The sequence below is a fragment of the Ochotona curzoniae genome, unplaced genomic scaffold (assembly GCF_017591425.1).
Source record: "Ochotona curzoniae isolate NIBS_2020 unplaced genomic scaffold, NIBS_Ocur_1.0 scaffold_2453, whole genome shotgun sequence".
NCBI lineage: Eukaryota > Metazoa > Chordata > Mammalia > Lagomorpha > Ochotonidae > Ochotona > Ochotona curzoniae.
Window position 1 is genome coordinate 2,802,069 of NW_024467094.1, and position 16,636 is coordinate 2,818,704.

A 16,636-nucleotide genomic window follows, 5' to 3' on the forward strand; every position below is an offset into this window, starting at 1 on the left:
CCCATGTGGGAGACCCAGAAGCAACTCTTGGCTCCTGCCTTTAGTTTGGCCCTGTCTCAGCTGGTGAGGCCGTTTGGAGGAGTGAACCAGCTGGTGGAAGGCCTCACTCTGTCTGCTTCTATAATTCTGCCTTTCAAATAAATAAAGGGCAACCCATTGTACAACTTTAGCAACAGTTGAATTCCACTTCACTGAACATGTGGCTGTTTCTCCCAAGGGCTATGAGTTGATTCACGCAAACACCAGCCTAGTGTTGGAGAAAGAAAGGAGATCTTCAGGGACCCTCTGCTGCTTCGGGGACACCTGTTTCAGGGGCCCTGGCCTGCTTCAGGAACGTTCCCCTGCTTTGGGAGTCCTTGCCTGCTGCAGCGGCTCTCCAGGTATCCTTAGCGAAGCAGTATCTTTGGCTGCTGCTGGAAACTTCTTGGGAAAGCAAACAGAAACTCTGGATGGGGCCCAGCATCCCGTGTTGTAACAAGACTTCCAGATGCCTTCTGATGTGTGTTCAAATTGAGAACCACAGCCTTAGGGCTTGTGTGTTTTAATTGCGCAACACACACCGCATGAAATGCGCTGCCTTCACTTTTTAAAAATAGAATTGTGCCTGCTCACACTGTCGTACGGTCTCTAGAACTCTTCATCTTGCAAAACCCTAAACGCTGCTGTCTCTGAAAATCATGTGTTTATTTATCTGAAAGGCAGAGTTACAGAAAGGGAAGAAGAGATGGTAAAAGAGAGAGGTGTTCTATCCGCTGGCTCGCTCCATCTCAGACGGCTACAATGGCTGGGGCTGGCCCAGGCTTGGAACCTGGAGCTCCATCCAGGTGTCACAGGTGGATGCAGGGACCAAAGCACTTGCTTCATCTTCTGATGCTTGCCCAGGCACGTCAGCAGGGAGCTGGATCAGAAGTAGAATATCCAGGACTTGGACTGAGGCTGTTATGGAGTATTGGTGATGCACTGTTGTTTCAACAAGCATTCCCCATGAACCCCTCTCCCAGCTTTTGGCAATCCCTTGCTACTTTCTGTCTCTACGAACTTGACTACTCTGAATAGTTTAGATACGTGAAATCAAACAGCACTTAACTCTTTTTGTGACTGGCTTATTTCACTTAGTGTAACATCCTTGGAGGGGCGTCCATTTTGTAGCAGGTGTCAGAATTCCCTTCCTGTTTAAGTCTGCATAATACTCTGCTGGATGTGTATTTTACATTTTATGTACCCATCCATCCATTTGTGGATAAGAACTTAGCTTGCCTCAATTTTAGCTCCTGTGAATAATCTTGGCTATGAGTATAAGCGTACCAATGTCTCATGGAAGCATTTAATTGTGGGTGGGGTGGAGAATGGAGAACTCTGTTCCGAAGTAAACTTGAAGGGCTGGCATTGTGGCATAGCGGGTTAAACCCTCCCCACTGCACAGGCACCCCTGAGAGCCACCTGACTCAAGTCCTACTGCTCTGTTTCTGATCCAGCTGCCTGTTAATGAACCTGGAGTAGCAGCAGAAGAGGCCCAAGTATTTGAGCTCCTACCCTCACATGGGAGAGTCAGAATAAGCTCCTGGTTCCTGGCTTCAGCCTGTCTCAGTGCTGGCTGCTGCGGCCATCTAGGGAGTAGACCAAAAAATAGAAGATCTCTTTCTCTCCCCCATTTCTGTCTTTCAAGTAAATAACAAATAACTTTATTATTATTATTATTAAAAGAAAATAAAGTAGACATGCTGGGCTGCGGGGCGATCTGTCAACACTGCCTCCTGTTTGGTGCACTCTCACATCCTCTGTTTGCAAGCAGGCGTTCCAGGGCCGGTGCATCCTCCTCACGCAATAGCTGCATCTGTGTCTGTACAGGGAGGGACTTGACCTTGCTGCAGCTTTGATTTGCATTTTCCTAATCATCAGTGTCCGGCAGAGGATGTTTTGTTCTTCCTTGTTTCCATTGGGGAAAACCTTGATGAAGAACTTTCAGCTACTTCAACAGTCACTCATAAGCAGAGAACCCAAACCCACATTTCCGGGGCTGGTATTGTGGTTCAACTGGCTAAGCCACCATTTGCAACACTGGCATCCCATCTAGGCATTGATTTGAACCTCAGCTGTTCTACTTCCAATCCAGCTCTCTGCTAATGCATGTGAGTCAACAGCAGCAGATGACCTGAGTGCCTGGAGCCCTGCCCCCAGCTAGGAGAACGGAGAAGTTACAGGCTCCTGGCTTCAGCCTGGCCCAGCCCTAGCTGCTGTAGCCCTTTGGGGAGGGAACCAGTGAGTGAAAGATTATTTTATCTCACTGTCTTTGTAATGATGCTTTTCAAATAAATAATAAACATTTAAAAAAGAAATCCACATTTCTTATCAGTGCTCTTAACTCTTTGATCTCCTTATAGTTTTCAGCCTCCAAAACTGGAAGTTTTTTTTCCCCTCTATTTCCACTTGCATGGAAAGTGCTGTCCTGAAGAGCTGACTCTTTGCACAGAGAGGTGGTTGGGAGATGGCAGCCACACCCAGGAGCTCAAATGCCCTAAGGTAAATTGATCCTGGAATTGAAAGAGCTTTTTGAAGTAGCAGGTGGCATGTGGGGAGCCTTTGAACCAGGTCCTATTTACTTGTTGGCTAAAAAGGAATCCTGGTGCTTTAATCGAAGAGAGAATCCTCTCGGTGGTTGTGGCAGGGTGTCAGCAGCTCTGATGCGTTCATCTCCCCAGGCTCTACTTCCTGGGGCCAGAAAGCTCAACCCAAACCCCTTGCCCCCGGCAAGCCGTTATTTGCCGTTGTAGATTGCCCATAGACTTGCTCAAGCTGGACTGGATTCCTGCCCCATTGCTCACTCCCAGTCAAACCCACTGACAGAGGATGTGGGATTCCGTCTGAATCCTGAGACCTGCCTCGCCCAGGTTTTTCCTGCAGCCTCCTGTTTGCTCCCCTGTTCTGGTGTCACTGTGTCCTCCAACCTCAGGCCCACAGGTGCAAATGCCCACACCTCCCTTGTGCCTACCCATCCAGAAGGTTGCCACTTCCAGAACTTTCCGTGATTGTACTTTCCCCCACCAATGTAGCTCCCCACTCCCCTTCCTGTGGTCACACTTTCTCCTCTTTCATATCTGACCATTCTTTCCCACCACTTCCACTCTTCTCCCTGCTTCTACCCTGCCCTGCTACCCGGAAATCATCTTTGGAACCTAGGCTGCATGGCTGACTCCCAGGAGACGCGAAGCAGGCTGCACTGCATAGGAGATAAGTGGGTTTCCTGGCGTCGTAAATGCTAGAGCCATCTCCCTCACTTGGCTAAGTGGCCTGCTGGAAAATTTGGCAGGTCAAGGAATACTACTTTCTTGTGGATTTCCATTAGCACTTTATGAATGCCTTCACCTTGAGCTTTTGGAGAGATCCATTTGAGATAGGAAGGCCCTGCACTCCAGGGGGGAGGGGGGATAGTGGTGGCAGTGTGTGTGTGTGTGTGTGTGTGTGTGTGTGTGTGTGTGTGTGAGTGTGTGTGTGTGTGTGACAGAGAGAGAGAGAGAGAGAGAGAGAGAGAGAGAGAGAGAGAGGCTCTGTGCTGAATGGATAGCTCTGACTCTGGGATGTCCTGCTGAGTCTTGCAACATCTAGAAGCCAGGGTCCGGTTTTTTATGGGATTCCTACCTAGTCCATACTGAAGCACACCTGAAAACCCAGGCTAGCAACCCAGCAAAGCCACAGCTGCCTCCTACCGGAGTTTCCTGGCTAAGAGTTCGTCTCAACGCTTCGCTGGAAGCTTGTTTCTGCAGCCGCGGTCATTCGTGCAGCTAGAGTGTGGCCCCAGGCCCTGCTCTGCCCTTCACCAGCTTGGACTGCTGTCCACCTCCGAGAGGCCTTTGGTGCTTCTGGTCTGTGGCTCTTGACCTTGACTTCATATGCAGTGAGGCCAGCAAGCTCTGTCCTTATCATCTGCGGGTCTCCTTGAAAAGTGATTTTCTAAATGATTCATTGATTCGTTTGAAAGGCGGAGTTGCAGAGAAAGAGATCTTCCATCGGCTGGTTCACTCCCCAAATGGCCGCAGTAGGTGAGGCTGGGCCAGGCCAAAGCCAGGAACACAGAACTCCGAGCATGCCTCCCATGTGCATGCAGGGACCCCAGCTGCCTTTCCAGATGTGTAGCAAGGGGGCTGGATTGTGCAAGAACTGGCAGAACTCAAACCAATGTGCCCCCCGCTCTGGGATGCTGGCCTTGCTGGGAAGTTGGCACTACCACAGCATAGACCTGGGAGTCCCAAGAAAAGTCATCCATCTGTGTCTCAGTGGCCATCTGTGAAATGGGAGCGAGGTCACTGGCAGGAGTTTTGAGCAGTGCCAGTCCCACGCGAGTGCTCCATACACACTGCCCTCCCTGTTACCTCACTGAAGATGCCCGACCCTCAGGGACATGTCCCCGTGCCCCAACCAGAACCCCTCTCCTGCAGGATCCATTCTCCAATCTTCCTCCTGGTCTTCTTTCAGGACACGGTCTGCAGCCTCACCACGCCACAGGGAAGAAACAGCAGCGAGACCCGGTGCCTACAGGCTTCAGGTCACTGCTGCCTGCTCTTCTCAGACAATCGGCCTTTTCAAGGACAATGGCATCTTTATAGGATTTTTGGAGTTGGAAATGAGTTGATTTTGAAATTTGATGAGTGCGGGGGAGGCAAGTGTAGAGGCTGGCATGGCGGCCCAGCGGGCCAAGCTTCTGCTTGCAACGCCCGTATCCCACATCCGAGCAGCAGTTGGAGCCCTATCTGCTCTTGCTTAATGATCCAGTTTCTTGCTAATATGCCAGAGAAGCAGCGGGTGATGGCCCGAGGAGCTGGGTCCGTGGCACCCATATGGGAGACCTGCCTCCTGGTATGGGATGTGGGTGTCATGAGTGGTGGCTTTAACCAACATTACCACAACACCAGCTTCGCTCTTCCCATCTTTCCTCTACCGACTGCCTGGCCTATAATCCTAGACCTCTAACTGTCGTACAGCAACAAAAATGGTTGTTACTTAAAGTCATTAGAGTAATTAAGAGCTTGGATTATTGCATTAGGGTAGTAATTTACATAATGTCCATGATCTCTAGTTATCCCTGAGACTCTAAGGCAGATGGATTTCTGGTTCTCCCACTAGGTTCAGAGCGCAGGTTCTCCCACTCGTTCATTCATCTTGGGGTCGGCTGCCCTGACCCTGGGCCTGGCACCGAGGCCAGGAGCAACGCTACAGCACAGGTCTTCCTCTGGCCTTATGACGTACAGGTGCCAACACAGAGTCGTCCCGGCAGGACCCTACCGAGCAGCCACACTCCTGTAGTAACACGGAGACCAAAGTAGTTGGACACAGTTGGCTGCCGAGGCACCTGGGCCCCAGAGTTCTCCACCTTTCTTTCCACTTATCCTCCCATCGCATTCTGCTGGCCCAGAAACAAGCAGGTATTTCCCGAGGCAGTGGGGAAGCCAGATGGGGTGCAGCACGGTGAGTTAGTGTCACACCTCAACACAGACCTGGGAGCGGTCTGCAGCACCCATGGGTCCTTCCAGAGAAGGTTCAGTGACCTCTCAGCAGAGCGACTGGTGACCTGCCATCTGCCTTGGGCGCTAGGTGACTCCAGAGCATACACACAGATCCTATCTCGGTAATGACTCCAGCAATTAGACTCCATTTGGCAACTTGAGGGGAAGGTGTGTGTTGGTGGCTGTAGCCTCAGGGGTCTGATCCAGGTGCCTGAACATAGAGAGGTCCTACTTCTACGCCTCCTCAGCCGCCTCATCACCTGGTTTCTCAAAGTTAGGCTCAAGCTTCCCTTCTTCCTTTTCATTATATGATTTATTTATTTTTATTGGAAAGTCAGATATACAGAGAGGAGTAGAGACACAGAGGAAGATCTCCCATCTGCTGATTGATTCCCCAAGCAGCCACAAGCTGGAGCTGAGCCAAACTGAAGCCAGGAATCAGGAGCTTCTTCCGGGTCTCTCAAGTGTGTGCAGGCTATGGGCTATCCTCGACTCAAGTCTCAAGAGTTTGGGCCATCCTCCCCTGCTTTCCCAGGCCACAAGCAGGGAGCTGGATGGGAAGTAGAACTGTCGGGATCAGAACCCGTGCTCGTGTGGGATCCTGGAGCGTTCAGGGCAATGACTTTAGCTGCCAGGCCATGCCACCGGGCCTGCACTTGGAAATCTTACGGGTTATTTTAAGAGAAACCTAGAGAACTCACTTAATTTGGAACTCAGAAGGGAAACAGTAAGGACTATACACAAAATTGCAAGGCGTGCTATACCTCCCCACGCCAGGGCCCTGGAGCCAGGGATTGTACGGATTATACATCAGGACCACAACAGACCACCTCAGACCTAGCTCAGATTCTTTGGGGAGCCCCAGAATTTCAAAAACAGCCATCTCTATGAAGGGAGCTGTGTGCTTGCCCAGGGCAAGATGCATGCTTGGCGGAGGAGTCTCAGTAGACTTTAAGACTTTACTATTTGGCCTGGGGCTGCTCCCTAGGGTTAGCGCAAGCCTAGCTGAGTGCTGAGGTGAAATGTTCCAAGGCAAATCCAATCTGCCAAGTCTAGAATTGTTTTCTCTCCTTTGTGTGTGTGTGTGTGTGTGTGTGTGTGTGTGATTTTTGCTTGCTTTTTAAAGTTTCTGTTTGTTTTGCGTGTGTTTTTAACTCCTTGTATATAAAGAACTACCATGAAGGCATTGCCCACTCACAGAGCAAAGGAATAGAGACTTGAGTGACAACACATAACAAGCAAAGAGGGCCCTTGCCAAAAGGGTTTGGAGCAGTGTCCAACACAACAGAGCCTTGTCGCCTTCAACAGTCCAAACAAACAAAAAGCAAACCAAATAAAATAAGATCCATGGGGGTGGGGGGAAGGGAAGAGGGACTCATCTTGCTTTACAACCTGAGTCTAGTTTTCAACCAAAACAAATAAACAAAAATCTTAAAACACACAAAGGGACAGGAAAACCTGGCCCACTCAAAGGAACTAAATAGAGAGATGCCATCCCTGATGTGTCACAGACATCAGAATTATTACACAAAAATTTTATTTTATTTTTTAAAAGATTTATTTATTTTTATTGGAAAAGTAGATTTACAGAGAGAAGGAGAGACAGAGAGGAAGATCTTCTGTCCGCTGGTTCACTCCCCAAGTGGCCACAACGGCCGGAGCTCAGCCAATCCGAAGCCAGGAGCCTCCTCTGGGTTTTCCACGCAGGTGCAGGGTCCCAAGACCTTGGACCATTCTCTACTGCCTTACTTGGCCACCAGCAGGGAGCTGGAAGGGAGGTGAAGCAACTGGGATACGAACCAGCACCCACATGGGATCCTGACACATGCAAGGTGAGTAGGCTGCCCTCACGTTTTTAATTTTGATTGATTGATTTTATTTGTTTGTCAGACAGACACAGAGAGAGCTCTCATCTGTGGCTTCACTGCCCAAAGCCTGCAACAGCTAGGGCTGGGGCTGGGGCTGGGGCTGGGGATGGGGCTGGGGCTGGGGCTGGGTCGGGCCCAATGCGGGAGTCTGGAACTCAATCCAGGTGTCCCACATGGGCAGAAGGAATCCAAATACTTGAACCAGCAGCATCTGCTGCCTCTCGCAAGACTGATTAGCAGGCTATATATAGAATGCAGGCACCCTCCATGGTGTGTGGCTCACTGCTACACCCAACTCTGGCCCCTAGACAAAGATTTTATTTCACTTTTTAAAAAAAGTCTTATTTGGGCCTGGTGCAATGGCTTAATTGGCAAATCCTCCACCTCCAAGCCACTGGAATCCCATATGGGCGCTGGTTCATGTCCCAGCTACTCTACTTCTTACCTAGCTCCCTGCCTGGGAAAGCAGTAGAGGATGGCCCATTTGGGGAGTGAAGCAGCGATGGAAGTGCTTTCTCTTTCTGTCTCTCCTCCTCTCAGAACATTTAATTTCTGAGCAAAAATAAAGAAGCTTTAGGCAATTACAACAGTGGGAGAAAAAACTTCATTGTTTGCAACTGTTGAGTTCATGGGTTGCTTGTCCAGCCACCCTGGAAAGTGAGGAAGAGAGAGAGAGAGAAAGAGAAAAGAAGAGTTTGGAGTAGGCAGTACTTGTGCCCAGTGCAGCTCCCTCCCCAGCCCTAGGCAAAGGGGCAGACCCAATCCCAGGAAAGAGCTCTGTGGTGGGTGGGTGGGCGTCAACAGGAAGGCGAGCCAGAAATCTAATCAGGCAGGGAGACCCGGAGTTGGCAGATCAAAGGCAGTCACCGGCTCATTACAAATGGATGCTGTGGTCCATGGGGATTAGTGCAGGGGATGTCAGGAGAAAAGGCAGGCTAAATGGGCGATTGGGATCATCCCAGAGGTGGAGATGCCTTCTGGTGGGAAGGGGGGCGATGACGGCAGGGGTATTTGCGCTGGGATTTCAGGTGGCAGGAAGAACAAGCTGGGAGAGGGGCGGATGCAGGCGAGGAGCAGGAGGGAGCAGGTCTCTCTCCCGAGAGTGGGCCGTGAGACCCTGGGGGAGCACCTCCATTGAGGGAAGAAGCAATTGTCCTCAGAATGCGGGGATCCAGCGAGGCCATGAGAAGGAGGGAGGAAAGCTTCTAGGCTTTAAATGCGGAGAGTCTTGCAGGAGTTAATGTTCTGATGTTCAGAATGGAGGGACCCTACAGGGAACACTCAACTCTGGAGGAGGCTCCCCAGCTCTTGGGTGCTGAGAGGTAGCCCCTGTGCCAACCTGTCTTTCTCCCCCTGCAGATCTACCCCACCCCCACCAGCTCCGAGGCTGCCCCTGCCATTGATGTGGGACTATGTAGGCATGGCGTGCGTGCCACCTCCTGATGTGGTTCCAGAATACACAGCTCAGCTCAAGCTGCTGATGGACTCTGCCATGGGACTTGTGTTTGGCCTTCCTTGTGATGCCACTGTTTGACCAGCTGCACCCGGCCGCCCTGGCCGGAGTGGATCTTGATCTTACCGGCTGGAGCAAGGTAAACAAGGCTACGCAGGACAGACACAGTCACCTGGGCATGTTCCGTCCATAGGACTGTGTGTGGTGGGACAAGCTGAAAAAGATGGAAGACCTTCAACCCAGGAAGCAGTGGCTGTGGCTTTATATGACAAATGGTGGGATTTGGTTAGGGATAGGGAGCTGAGTGGATTGTCCTGGATTATTTAGGTGGGTTATTTATGCAAGAGAGTTAGAGACTTTTCACACACATGCACACGAGAACCACATGGCCAAGAGAAGAGATGAGAGAGACCCACACATGCTAAGCAACGTTGGGGTCCCTAGAAGCTGGTCCAGGGGAGAAGTCTGTCCCAGGTCCTCCAGGGCGAGGTCACTCCTACTGCAGTCAGCTTGACTTTAGACAAGTGATTTCGAAATAAAATGAAATTTTATCGATCTGAAAGGCAGAGTGACACAGAGCGTGGGGCCGCTGCTAGCTACATGGGAGACTGGGTGGAGTGCCAGGCTCCTGGCTTCAGTCTGGTCCAGACCCAGCTGTTTGTGTGGCCAATCTGTAAAGCCTATTGGTTGAGAACAAACAGGGGCTGGCACTGTGGTGCAGGGGGTCAGCAGCCATTGCCTGCAACACTGTCATCCCAAATGGGATTGCTAGTTTGGGACTGTGGCTGCTCTGCTTCTGATCTAACTCCCTGCTAAAGGGCAGGGGATGATGGTCCAAGTGCTTGGCTTCCTGCCACCCATGTGTTGGAGATGCAGGCTCCAGGCTTCATCCTGGACCAACTGTGGCTGTTGTGACCTTTTGGGGAATGAACCAGCGATGTTTTTCTCCCCTCTGTCACTCTGTCACTCTGTCACTCTGCCTTTTCTTTTCTCTTTTTCTTTTTTTTTTTTTTTAACTCAAGCACACCAAAGGTTTTGGGTGCTATTTGTTACTGCAGTGTAATTTAGCGCATCCTTGTTGACAGCTTCCAGAACTCTCTGTGTGTTAGAAAAAGGAAGTATTGGTGCAAGGAAGCAAGCAGGAGATAGAACTGAAGGCGATGGTGTGGAGCCTCAACAGTCCTACCTTCACAGCCTGGATAACCAAAAAGTGGCTGGGCCCGGGGACTCGTTTTTGATGATGGAACACAATGGCAAAGCTGGGTGCAGCCCCAGCATCTATCCCTGAATGGGGTCTGCTTGGGGTTGGCATCTTTCCCAACTTCTGGCTTCGTGGACCACCTGACCCTCCATACACATCCCTATCGCACCATCCTATGGATGCACCTAATGGTGCCATGGCCTTTCAACAGAGGACACACGGCTGCTGAAGTCCCAAAGTACCATGAGTGGACGCTTGGGGAACTGTGACAGCATGGCTAGGAGACAGGGCTCTCTGTGGGACTTTCCAGTGACACTCATCAGGGCCCCTGATGCACCTGCAACATGCGCTGGGGGAAAAGATGAAACTGAAGCAAGTGTAAGGGAAGGAATAGGGTTGTGGGACTGAGTGAGAAAAGGGAAGAGAAAACGAAGCCTGTGGTAGTGAGGCATGTGACCCATAGAGCCCTGGCCGGGATTGGGGGTGAGCCCTGGGACTCTGCAATCTGGGCTGGCTGCCCTAGCCTCTGGCTGCACTCAACAGCCAGTACATATTGCACTGTGGGGACCTGGGACTGTGGTTCACCAGCATTGTCTGCAAGTGGCCTTCTAGAGGGCAAGTTCAGGGTCAAGGCGGTCACAAACACAGGGCCTGGGAGGCACTTCTTCCTGCCTGGTCACTTGTTATCCAGTCCTCTGTCGTTCAGGTTTTAACCAGCCTGGGGACTTGGTCGCAGACACCCACCAGCTTAACCATAGAACTGGCTGATTCCTTCTTCGGCTGTTCGCCGGTGTGTGCTGGAATGCCAGTGACACAAATACACGGTAGGACCTTTGGTCTCCAAGGACAAAGACACAGAATCCTCAGCACTTGCTTGCCTCTTTCTGCTTCCTCTGGTTTGTGGGACACAGCCCTTGCCTCTCTACCTTTCTTGAAATAGGAGGGTTTGTGAATGCCAAGGTCACACATACAAATCCATCCATGAATGTTTCACACTCGCTAACAAATGAACTACATTCCTCCTCCTCCCTAGAATGGATCTGTTTGGGCACCTCTTTTTGATGCTGCCACATTAGCATAAAAATCCCTTGTGGAGCCTGAAGGCCAAGTGTCCCTTCCTACATGAGGGAGCAGGGACAGTTCCATGGGCAAGGAGGGCAAGGACCTCTTCCTGGGCTGTAGATGCCTCAGTCCACACATTTCCCTCTTTTTTCTTTTTTTTTTTTTTTCCTGGAGGTTCCAGGCATGAGCTGTTCTTTGGCAGGTGTGTGGCCAGGGGAGCATCAAGCTGCCATGGCCTTCGCTTTTTCCGTGGACATGAACTTTGTGGCTCATTTCTGTGTCTTTGATATACAAGAGTCCTCCCTCAGCTGTTGCTAAGAAGAGTAAACTTGACGTTTCAGAATCGAAGTTGAAATGCAAGGGTGCTGCTGATTCAGGTGCCGTGGATGCCTCGTCTGTGGCTTTGTCTCCACCTGATCCGGACTCTGCTGGCTTGGAAAATCCCAAGGTGGGTAAGGCGTTGACTTGGCTTAAAGGGTAAGAAGTCAGGCATCGCGGGTTTGCATGATGTTAATGACCTTGGGCCAGGGACTGGCTGATCTCCAGTTGGGCCTGCAGGGAGACCTGGCCTTTCTTGAGGATAAGCTGGGGCCCCAAGTGACACTCTGCTTTAGACCTTGAGTCCTGGTCTCCAGCCCCTCACGAGCTGTCCTAAGGATTGCAGTAAAAACCTTGAGATGGTGTGCATGCCCCAGGCACTGATGCCGCTCAGGCAGGGTTCAGGGCTAAGAAGGTTCCACAAACTCAGCCCTTCTGATTCTCCTTCAGCTCCTCGGCCTTCCTCCATGCACATGCTTTGGCACTCTTCACAAGATAGCAGCGAGGGACATCCCTGCCCAGAGAGGCTTGATGGAGGTCATCCTCGGTGGAGGGAGGCTCCTCCTGCCACCAAGCGTTCCCAACAGGGAAATAAATGCAGGGCAGCACAGAGTCCCGGTGAGGGCAGACACCACAACTCGGGGCTTATTTGGACTAGGCTAACTGGAACACACCTGAGCAAAGCTGAGTCCTCAGCAAGGTGTGAGGAGCAGCCAGGGAGTCTGTGAGGTGGGGTCAAGGAGGAGCGCCAGGTGGGGCTGGTGCACTGAGAAGAACCTGACTTGACCTGGTCTCTGTGCGGCACACCTTGGGGTCTTGTGAGCAGGAGGGGAGCGAGTCCCCAGGAACAGTCCCTGAAGACCACCAGCAGGAGCAAGGCTAATGCTCGCTGATTCTCAGCAGGATAAGCAGGTGCAAGGGAGAGAAGTTCACGGTCCTTCGCTTACTCTTCTGTATAAACCAGTGTCAAAAACCCAAGGTGTTCAGTGACATGACCTTGAAGCATGAAATATCCATGTGTCTGAGCAAATAGCTAAACGATGTATGCAAAATGGCTCCACGTCATTTATGATGAGGGAGATGCAAATGAAAACCGGACCTCAGGCTTGTCAGCATGGCCATGCCTGTGTAGTGCTGTGAATGCCAACCAGTGCAGCGATAAACCTGGAAACAGATCATGTGATTTGATGACCATCCCTCTGGGTAACTTATTCCAAAGACTTCACCGTCAGTTTATCAAAGAGGCACCTGCTCTCGTGCGTTCATTGTCACAGTACTCATGATCGCTAAGGTATGGAACCAGCTCATCCACTGGTGACCCAAGAGAGAAGACACGGTTTGAACACCATCATGGTATACTACCCAGTATTGAAAAAAAAAAAAAAACAAAACAGATGCAGCAAGAACAAGAAGGCTAAGTTAAATACGGAGGCTGATGATGGGCAGTGTGTGTGGTTAAAGCTTCACTTAGACAGAGATTATGCTTCAAGACAGTCTGTCTATGCAGAGCACACCACACTGAAGGCCACTGACAGTGAATATCAGACGCCGCAGCCACAACATGAAGACAAGTGTTTGAAGTAACTGCTATGTCAACTGGCTTTATTCAGTTACGAATCACATTTGTGTATCACAGCATTGCGTAGGAACCCGTAAATAGATACAACTGTCATTTTCTGCTTCACAATTTATCTTTTAATTAAAAAAATAGAAATTGAGAAAAAAACAACAAAAACTACCCACAGGCTGTGTGTCCCCTGGCCAGGTCAGGAAGGTGCTAAGAGTCCCGGAAGTGTGTGGATTCAGCACAGAATAAACAGGGCTGGCTCAGGGAAGTGCTGTTCTGACCCCGTTTTATTGGGAAACTTGAACCGACATATCTTACAGATCTGAATGTTGGTGTTGAACATTCCAGCGATGGGTTCCCTCAGGGCAAAGAGCCACCTGGACGCAGCCCAGAGGGAGTATCTGGGAGAAGTCGAAGCAGGGATCAGGAGACCCTGCCAGTGGTCTGGACCTGTGTGAGAACGGGGGTAGTGCAGTGACTTTAAATTCCAAGGTGGATGAAAAAAGAAAATCTGAACATTGCCGTGGATCCCTTGGATCTGTGCCGCTGTAGTCTGTCCACGCGTAATACAGAGGCTGCTTCAATCCCTGGACAAACTGCCCCCCACCCGCCCCGGGCCGCAGGCACTGCCTGAGAGTCACTTGAGCCTCCTGCCAAGTTTCAAGTAAGTCCCCCAGGCTCAGGGGGCTCTGGGAGAGGAGAGGGAAGGGTGGAGGGCCTCCAGGTGACAGTGATGGGCTCTGGAAACCCTAAGTTGCACTTGGCCCCTCGGTACTGAAGTCTCCCTGAAGGGGAGCCCAGCTCCTCCAGCTCCTGGGCTCTTACAGCGGGCCAGGCAGGCGGCTAGTGACTTCTGCACTGGGCCGATCAGCAGTGCGGAGCTGATCACCCGTGGTGGGCAAGAATCACAGGAACCATCGTGGGCAATCAGAGCCACAAACCGCCTTCCATTCCTGCAGTTCCTGAAATGCTGGGGCCAGGGGCTGGCACTTGCACTGGCAAGGCACTGGGCAACCGTTTGGAACATTCCCTCCCAGGGGTGTGTCCCGTCTGTAGGTGGGGATATGCGTGGAGTAGAGAAAGCTACTCCACAGTCACGGTGGCTGGGGGGGGGGTTGCTCTTCTTGGGAGGACCTGGGCGGGAGGGGGTGTGTTGGGGATGCAGGGCTCCTTATCTTGTCTGCACCCTGTCACCCCACTGGCAAGTTGGGGGTGCGTGTGAAAATCTCTCTGTGGATATGTATGCCTGTGTCTCCATGCACGTGTGTGTGTGCAGGAGACAGGAAAGGAAGAGGCACGCGTGTACATTCTTGTGAAGAAGAGCAAGAAAAAAAAATGGGCGTGTGTTGATGGTAACAGATGTATACCCGCGGGCAGCTTGTATTTGGGCATTTCCGGCATTGCCATGGGGGGGAAAAAAGCTTGTCAAGTGATTGCCGAGCACCAATTTTACCAGCCGTTTTTCTTGTCCTGTGGCTCCAAGGACATCAAACTACTCCCGCCTCACAGCAAAATGGGAAAGGGATTGTGCGTCTTGGCGGCGCTGCTCTGTTTCGGCCTCCCAGTCCACCCGCCCATGCGCCCTCAGCTCGGGAGCTCGCCCGTGCCTGTGGTCCCTGCTGTGCCCTCCGAGGCCGCGGGCTGCCGCCGCTTGCACGTGAGCACCAGCAGCAGGAGCAGCGGCAGGTGCCACAGGCTGCAGAAGAAGAGCTTCCGTGAGCTCTTCCGGTCCGCGTCCACGTAGAAGCGGAAGCCGAGGTAGGAGATGTAGAGGTTGATGGGCAGGGAGATGACGGGGAAGGTCCAAGTGGTGACGTCCAGCACCGGGGCCGCGGTGGAGAGTGCGATGAGGGCGAGGCAGTGGCGCAGCGCCACGCGCCGGCACAGCCCCGGGTGGGTGACGGACATCATGCAGTAGCCGCCCCGCGAGTAGTCTTCGCGGAGGCCCCAGCTCAGGGCGTTGAAATGTGGAAACTGCCAGGAGTAGAGGATCCCTCCCAGGAGAAAGGCTCCTGTGTGGTGCAGGGGAGAAGAGGACAGAAAGCGGGGTCAGTGTGGGTGTCCACAGCAAGCTTCCTCTTGTCCAGCATCTGCCTGGCTCTGCGCGCCCGTGCTCACCTCTCAGGCCCTCTGCCACTCGCTGGTGGCGGTCTCTGCTCACCCAGATGGGCCTGGAATGGCAGTGATGGGCAGGGTGCGGTGGGGAGAGGTGGCTGTGCTAAAATTCCGCCTACCTTCTCTCTTGGGAAAAGGTGTGCATGTCAGGGGGGATTCGGGGGAAGAGCCTGCCTCCTGGGGGAGGGTTGTGCACCTGTGCCGGAGCACAACAGGCCCCACCCACTTGGGAAGGCTTCTTGGAAATTGAGCACAGCAGCACAGGGCTGCCGGTGGGCGGGGCTTCCCTGCTAGAACTTTCGGCTCAGTTACCACTCCCCTTCCCCAATCTTCAGGGACTATTCTGTGAGCTTCCATTGCCTTCCCAGCGCAGTCAGTGGCTCTCTGGCAGCCCTGCCCCAGGCCTGAGCACACCTCCAGGGTCCTGCTGCTATCCCTGGCCTTTTCCATTGTTCCTGCTCCACCACCAGGGGCTCCAGGGCAGGTGCCTGGCACCTTTACGCAGGATCCCTTGAGTGACAGAGTCAGGGGGTGAAACAAGAGGAAAGAGTTAAGTACACAGAGTGAACCACAGGCAGCCAGGCTTTGGCATAAGGAAACTCTGAACTGGAGAGCAAAGGTGACTTGTGCGTAGCTCTGCGATTTTCTCCCAACAAGGACATGAAGCCAAGAACATGATTCGGTTCCTTTCGCTAAGGGAATCCTTGCCCCACCTGTCACACTATGCGAATGAAGGCTGCCATTACTGAACACCTGCTATGGGACATTCTTTCTTCCCTTTTGTGTAAGATTGACTTATTTATTTGGAAATCAGAGAGTTAAAGACAGAAAGCTCATCCATCTGCTGGTCTACTCCCCATGTGGTCGCAACAGCCAGGGCTGAGCCAGGCAGGCAGAAGAAGTCAGAACCTGGAATTGTATCTGGGTCTCCCATGTGGGTGTCAGGGCAAGGAGGTGAGCTGGAAGCCAGAGCCCTGGCTGGGAACAGAGGGGGCAATCAGGGTAGACAGTGAGAGGGTGAGGCTTGTCCAGTGGGCACAGGGGCCTCCTCTGTGGGTGTGTGGGATGTCTGGCCCCAGCTTGAGGGACAGGAGAATGCTGGTAGAGAGAAACCAGGGGTTAGGAAGGTGCAAGGTCTTCTCCAGGTGATAAGGTATCCATGTCAGTTTCACTCTGGTAATTAAAAAGAAGACAGGAAGACTAGTGTGGCCAAAGGGCTGGGAACCACGGGGGACCGAGGGACTCAGGGACAAGGCTGGAGAGGGGAAAGGGCCAAGGTTGAGTTCTCTGCGAATAGCCACAGAACAGATTTTGTGTGGAGAGTGTGCACCTGTGTGTGTGAGTGTACCTGGGGCCTGTGCTAGTGCATTTTGGGTCAGGGAGGATGCGCTGTGAGAGAAAGAGACCCAAGAGGTTGATGGGAGGGACCGATGATGATGGAGACGGAGAGAGGAGGAACATGGCCGGGACTCAGGAGGTAAAAGGTTCCAGTGCAGAATAAAGAAGACAGGGCTGAGAGCCCAAGGGCCCCAGATGCAAGAGGGGTCTAACCCC

At 52.2% G+C, this 16,636-nt stretch overlaps 1 protein-coding gene across 2 annotated transcripts in view; it reads right to left on the reverse strand.

Annotated features, from left to right (window-relative positions):
- Window positions 1–12,648: 12,648 nt before the first annotated feature.
- The window catches only part of LOC121169732 (protoheme IX farnesyltransferase, mitochondrial), a 119,939-nt gene continuing 115,951 nt past the window's right edge, over window positions 12,649–16,636 (reverse strand). For both annotated transcript variants that reach the window (XM_041000390.1, XM_041000389.1), the window contains one exon: window positions 12,649–14,979. In XM_041000390.1, coding sequence (XP_040856324.1) covers window positions 14,552–14,979 — 428 coding nt within the window. In that variant the 3' untranslated portion in view covers window positions 12,649–14,551. The remainder of the gene's footprint in view (window positions 14,980–16,636) is intronic.